Source organism: Notolepis coatsorum (assembly GCF_963971535.1).
Source record: "Notolepis coatsorum genome assembly, contig: SCAFFOLD_4485, whole genome shotgun sequence".
NCBI lineage: Eukaryota > Metazoa > Chordata > Actinopteri > Aulopiformes > Paralepididae > Notolepis > Notolepis coatsorum.
Window position 1 is genome coordinate 1 of NW_028173318.1, and position 7,500 is coordinate 7,500.

Consider the following 7,500-nt stretch of genomic DNA (forward strand, 5'->3'; position numbering starts at 1 on the left):
CCCCGAGTTCACACGCTGCCAGCTCTCCACTCAACACAGCTGTCACTCATCCCCTCATCAACCAGACGGTACTTCAGCTGGCAGATCCTGTTCCGTCGTCGTGGGAGTGTTAAACTACCTTCCAAGTAAGAAGACTGAACCTAAGCCTTGCAACCTGTACTCATTTATATTCCCTGACCTAACCTTTGTTCTCCCGTGCTGGTACTGCACAAGGAGTGCTCCTGCTCTCACCCACAACACAGCCCTGTGTCTACCTGCCTCGTACTGCACAAGGAGTGCACCTGTCCTAACCCCAAGAACATTCTCCCGTACTGCACAAGGAGTGCACCTGTACTAACCCCAAGAACATTCTCCCGTACTGCACAAGGAGTGCACCTGTACTAACCCCAAGAACATTCTCCCGTACTGCACAAGGAGTGCACCTGTCCTAACCTCAAGAACATTCTCCCGTACTGCACAAGGAGTGCACCTGTCCTAACCCCAAGAACATTCTCCCGTACTGCACAAGGAGTGCACCTGTCCTAACCCCAAGAACATTCTCCCGTACTGCACAAGGAGTGCACCTGTACTAACCCCAAGAACATTCTCCCATACTGCACAAGGAGTGCACCTGTACTAACCCCAAGAACATTCTCCCATACTGCACAAGGAGTGCACCTGTCCTAACCCCAAGAACATTCTCCCGTACTGCACAAGGAGTGCACCTGTCCTAACCTCAAGAACATTCTCCCATACTGCACAAGGAGTGCACCTGTCCCAACCTCAAGAACATTCTCCCGTACTGCACAAGGAGTGCACCTGTACTAACCTCAAGAACATTCCTATACCTATCTGTCGCACATTCCATCTGTCAAACTGTCTGCTTGGGGAAACTACATTAAAATACCCTAAAACACTCCATTCTCTCTCCTCCTGTGTTTTGCTATTGGGCTCCGCCAAATCCCATTCTCACAACCTGTACCTCCCCTCCCCCCTCCCCCATGCTGCTATGACGCCCAAAGTTCCCCAAGGAATATCTTATCTTATCTTATCTTATCTTATCTTATCTTATCTTACGGTCTACGACCTCACAGCTGTGACTAGAACACTCTAACCAAGGGGATCAATAAAGGAATATCTTATCTCTTAGGACGTCACAGCAGCTGATTCCCAGGTAGAATTCCGACGACACGTTTTGGAAAAACACTCACATCTCACAGGGTTTTGAACGGACAGGGACTTTTTTTTTTTATTTCATTCTGGATTCTTTTGTTTTTGGACACAGAACACATCAGAGCAGCATAAAAACATTACATCCAGGTTGTCACTGAGTGTCTACAGTCCAACTAACATAGTGCACCAAAACAACAACAACAACAATTTCACATTTTCGGGGGGAAGGGGGAGAATACAGACGAGGAGGGTGAGAGGAGAAGGGAGAGGCTCGGGGCTTAAGTGCTACGGAACGAAGTCCGTCGACCAGCGCACGTTAACCTTGTCTTCCCTCGGTGCAGCTCTTCTCCCAGGGATGGTTGGGCAGGGGGGGGGGGGGGGGGGGCGATAGAAGCTTTCGTCGATGGGGAAGGCCACCATCTCGGAGATTCGTTGGTCTCCCATTTTAAGGAGATCAACAGTGAAGGCGCTCGCCACGGGGCGAACAAGTGCCACGAATCATCTCTCTCTCTCCGTCTAGTTGCTACGACGACAAGAAACCCCCGTCTACGGACTGTCTGAGCCCACGAGAGTCTTATTCCTATGTCTTCTAGAGACATCAATCGATGAACCAATCGGATCAGTCGAGGTTCGTTCACGTCGCGTCAAGTGGAGTCTGGTCCATGAGGTAGCTGGGTGGGCGGTCGGGGACAAGGAGACGGGTGAAGATGAACGCCAGGCTTGGTGTCTTCAGGGCGAGGAGGACGGCCGCTCTCTCTCTCTGTGCAGAGCATCGGTCTCAAGGTCTATAGTCGACTATCTTTTGACGATTAATCATTCGTTTAATACCGATGGAGCTATTTCCTTTCCAAAAATGAAAAGCTCATCTCTAGCATCAAATAATAATAATAATAATAATAATAATAATAATAATAATAATACTCATCCGTGTGCTTTGGCCTTTAATAATAAAGATTGGATTTGAAGATGTCCTCTGGTGTGATGACACTCACGTGGCAGACGGACACGTTGCGTTGTGGGCTAATCGTACAGACAAACGAACAAGATCCATTCGTGGAGAAAACCCTTGTGTTTAAATCCACCAATGAGATGTACTTTAGTTGCAGGACGTCCGCTCGTTCAGTTGCCTTTTTTTGACTCAACGGTTTTGGTCGAGGTGGTTTTGCTTTGATTCAGTTCATTTTGGGCCGGAAGCTTCTTCTTCAGGGGGGCGTGGCCGTGGGGGGGGCGGGGGCTCCGAACACCTCCTGGGAGGCGTAGGTGAGGTAGAGGAAGCCGTCTGGGTCGGAGTACTGAGAGTACACCTCCCCCATGCTGGAGGACATGCACGACATACTCTTCTCAGCCACCAGGAGGAACAGAGCCTGGGTGGACTCCAAGTCGATCTTGTTCCTGGAGGGGGGGCGGGGGTGAGAGAAGGAGAACGATGAGAGGAGGAGAAGAGAGAGGAAAGGAGGAGAGGAGGAGAAGAGGAGAGGAGAGGAGAGGAGAGGAGAGGAGAGGAGAGGAGAGGAGGACCAGAAGAGAGGAGAGGAGAGGACGAGGAGAGGAGAGGAGAGGAGAGGAGAGGAGAGGAGAGGAGAGGAGAGGAGAGGAGAGGAGAGGAGAGGAGAGGAGAGGAGAGGAGGAAAGGACCAGAAGAGAGGAGAGGAGAGGACGAGGAGAGGAGAGGAGATGAGAGGATGAGGAGAGGAGAAGAGAGGAGAGGAGAGGAGAGGACATGAGAGGAGGAAAGGACGAGAAGAGAGGAGAGGAGAGGAGAGGAGAGGAGGAGAGGAGAAAATAGGAGAAAAGATAAGAGAGGAGAAGAAGAGAGAGGAAAGGAGGAGAGGAGGAGAAGAGGAGAGGAGAGGAGAAGAGAGGAGAGGAGAGCAGAGCAGAGGAGAGGAGAGGAGAGAGGAGAGGAGAGGAGAGAGGAGAGAGGAGAGGAGAGGAGAGGAGAGGAGAGGAGAGGAGAGGAGAGGAGAGGAGAGGAGAGGATGAGGAGAGGAGGAAAGGACGAGAAGAGAGGAGAGGAGAGGACGAGAAGAGGAGAGGAGAGGATGAGGAGAGGAGAAGAGAGGAGAGGAGAGGAGAGGAGAGGAGAGGAGAGGAGAGGAGAGGAGAGGAGAGAGGAGATGAGAGGATGAGGAGAGGAGAAGAGAGGAGAGGAGAGGAGAGGAGAGGAGAGGAGAGGAGGAGAGGAGAAAATAGGAGAAAAGATAAGAGAGGAGAAGAAGAGAGGAGAAAAGAGAGGAGAGGAGAGAAGAGGATGAATGAATGAATTATTTTATTTAGAATGTTTACACATACAAATAAATAAACATAAACAAATAATTTTTCGATTTTTTTTTACAAATAAACAAACGAAAAGGAGGAAGAGATGAGAGGAGAGGACGAGAGAAGAGAGGAGGAGAGGAGATGAGAGGAGGAGAGGAGAGAGGAGGAGAGGAGAAAAGAGAAGAGGAGAGGAGAAAAGAGAAGAGGAGAGGAGAAAAGAGGAGAGGAGAAAAGAGAAGAGGAGAGGAGAGGAGATGAGAGGAGGAGATGAGAGGAGGAGAGGAGAAAAGAGCGGATGAGAGGAGAAAAGAGGAGAGGAGGAGATGAGAGGAGAGGACGAGAGAAGAGAGGATGAGAGGAGAAAAGAGGAGAGGAGGAGATGAGAGGAGGAGAGGAGATAAGAGAAGAGGAGAGGAGAAAAGAGAAGAGAAGAGAGGAGAGGAGGAGAAGATAAAAGAGGAGGAGAGGAGGGTTGCAGAGGAGAAGTGACGAGCTAGAAGCTCAAAAAGGCAAACATGAGATAATGGAGGCTGAGAGCTGTGAGCAGAGATCAGAGACAACACACACAAACACACACACACACACACAGAGACACACACACACACACACAGAGACACACACACACACGCACACACACACACACACACACGCACACACACACACACACACACACACACACACACAGAGACACACACACGTTCCCCAGACCCTTACCTTAGCAGGCAGAGAAACTGACCCAGAGTCAGCTCGAAGGGGACCAGGAACTTGGACTTGTCCAACAGGGGAAGGGACTTTTCACGGACGAACCGTTCAACGATGACCTGGGAACAGAGATGAGTCTGCGTCAGTGATCGACGAGTGGAACGGAACTATGAACAGTGGAGCGGAGCTTTTTCAAGTCTATAGCTCAGAGCTCATTCTTCTACACCGGTATCTCAATGTGGAACAGCCTTCCTCTCAGGATAAAACTGTCAGATTCTAGAGGAATTCATATTTAAAGGTCAAGTTCGCTCATATCTCCGGGGTGAAGTGGCCGGATATAGCTGTCAGGTCATACTTGTATTGTTGCTTTAATGATGGTATAAGAAATGCGCTATTATTTTATGGTATCTGGTCAGGATGATATTGACTTGTTTTTAGATATGTAGAATATGGATTTGTTGTGTTGGACTTTTGCTTTATGTGTTTGTTTTGTATGTTATTTGTGTATTATGTCCTTTGGTCAGAACATCAGGGGGACCGTGCTGGAGATACGTGTTGTCACTTTTGCATGTCGTCCCTTGGATTTGTTGTGTCTTTGGATCCATAAATAGAATCAATCAATCAAGCAGTTGAACGGAGTTTTAAACAGTTATTGTTAAGGACATGCAGACCTTACAGTAACTACAGTATAAACAGTTATTGTTAAGGGGATGCAGACCTTACAGTAACTACAGTATAAACAGTTGAACGGAGCTATACACAGTTATTGTTAAGGGGATGCAGACCTTACAGTAACTACAGTATAAACAGTTGAACGGAGCTATAAACAGTTATTGTTAAGGGGATGCAGACCTTACAGTAACTACAGTATAAACAGTTATTGTTAAGGGGATGCAGACCTTACAGTAACTACAGTATAAACAGTTGAACGGAGCTATAAACAGTTATTGTTAAGGGGATGCAGACCTTACAGTAACTATAAACAGTTGAACGGAGCTATAACCAGTTATTGTTAAGGGGATGCAGACCTTACAGTAACTATAAACAGTTGAACGGAGCTATAAACAGTTATTGTTAAGGGGATGCAGACCTTACAGTAACTATAAACAGTTGAACGGAGCTTTAAACAGTTATTGTTAAGGGGATGCAGACCTTACAGTAACTACAGTATAAACAGTTGAACGGAGCTATACACAGTTATTGTTAAGGGGATGCAGACCTTACAGTAACTATAAACAGTTGAACGGAGCTATAAACAGTTATTGTTAAGGGGATGCAGACCTTACAGTAACTACAGTATAAACAGTTGAACGGAGCTATACACAGTTATTGTTAAGGGGATGCAGACCTTACAGTAACTATAAACAGTTGAACGGAGCTATACACAGTTATTGTTAAGGGGATGCAGACCTTACAGTAACTACAGTATAAACAGTTGAACGGAGCTATAAACAGTTATTGTTAAGGGGATGCAGACCTTACAGTAACTATAAACAGTTGAACGGAGCTATAAACAGTTATTGTTAAGGGGATGCAGACCTTACAGTAACTACAGTATAAACAGTTGAACGGAGCTATAAACAGTTATTGTTAAGGGGATGCAGACCTTACAGTAACTATAAACAGTTGAACGGAGCTATAAACAGTTATTGTTAAGGGGATGCAGACCTTACAGTAACTACAGTATAAACAGTTGAACGGAGCTATACACAGTTATTGTTAAGGGGATGCAGACCTTACAGTAACTATAAACAGTTGAACGGAGCTATAACCAGTTATTGTTAAGGGGATGCAGACCTTACAGTAACTATAAACAGTTGAACGGAGCTATAAGGAACCAACTCACGGGCAGCTTGTTGGGGAACTTGGAGCGGATGCTGCACACTTCATCTTTTCTTGTTGCTTTAAAAATAAAACAGAGGACAGAGCTTTTATACATCATAACAAGCTTCTATAGGATCAACGTAGGATGATCCTTGTGAGAAATAAAGAGTTTTAGATTATATTAAATTAGATTAAAATGTATTGTCATCATGCAGCACAAGTACAGTACAACGAAAAGAAGGTTTGACATCCAACCAGAGTGTAAATGTAGCAGTAAAGTGCAATATTACTATACAATGTACAGGTGATTAAACTGGGTATAAAATATATACATTAGTACTACTGAGTAACAGTGCTAATCAGATGTATGTACAGATATAGATATAGTATCTACAGATATAGATATAGTATCTACAGATATGTACAGATATAGATATAGTATTTACAGATATAGATATAGTGTCTACAGGTATGTACAGATATAGATATAGTATCTACAGATATAGATATAGTATCTACAGATATGTACAGATATAGATATAGTATCTACAGATATGTACAGATATAGATATAGTATCTACAGATATGTACAGATATAGATATAGTATCTACAGATATGTACAGATATAGTATCTACAGATATGTACAGATATAGATATAGTATTTACAGATATAGATATAGTATCTACAGATATGTACAGATATAGATATAGTATCTACAGATATGTACAGATATAGATATAGTATTTACAGATATAGATATAGTATCTACAGATATGTACAGATATAGATATAGTATCTACAGATATGTACAGATATAGTATCTACAGATATGTACAGATATAGATATAGTATCTACAGATATGTACAGATATAGATATAGTATCTACAGATATGTACAGATATAGATATAGTATCTACAGATTTGTACAGATATAGATATAGTATCTACAGATATGTACAGATATAGATATAGTATCTACAGATTTGTACAGATATAGATATAGTATCTACAGATATGTACAGATATAGTATCTACAGATATGTACAGATATAGATATAGTATTTACAGATATAGATATAGTATCTACAGATATGTACAGATATAGATATAGTATCTACAGATATGTACAGATATAGATATAGTATTTACAGATATAGATATAGTATCTACAGATATGTACAGATATAGATATAGTATCTACAGATATGTACAGATATAGTATCTACAGATATGTACAGATATAGATATAGTATCTACAGATATGTACAGATATAGATATAGTATCTACAGATATGTACAGATATAGATATAGTATCTACAGATTTGTACAGATATAGATATAGTATCTACAGATATGTACAGATATAGATATAGTAACTAGATATGTACAGATATAGATATAGTAACTAGATATGTACAGATATAGATATAGTATCTACAGATATAGATATAGTATCTACAGATATGTACAGTATAGATATAGTATCTACAGATATGTACAGATATAGATATAGTATCTACAGATATGTACATATATAGATATAGTATCTACAGATATG

The 7,500-nt window shown here is 42.9% G+C and overlaps 1 protein-coding gene across 1 annotated transcript in view; it reads right to left on the bottom strand.

Moving 5' to 3' along the window:
* Window positions 1–2,354: 2,354 nt before the first annotated feature.
* Window positions 2,355–7,500, bottom strand: part of map1lc3cl (microtubule-associated protein 1 light chain 3 gamma, like) — a gene marked incomplete at both ends in the record, with an annotated part of 6,716 nt that continues 1,570 nt past the window's right edge. Inside the window, 3 exons of the mRNA XM_084338809.1 lie at window positions 2,355–2,544; window positions 4,126–4,232; window positions 5,960–6,015. Coding sequence (XP_084194935.1) covers window positions 2,355–2,544; window positions 4,126–4,232; window positions 5,960–6,015 — 353 coding nt within the window. The remainder of the gene's footprint in view (window positions 2,545–4,125; window positions 4,233–5,959; window positions 6,016–7,500) is intronic.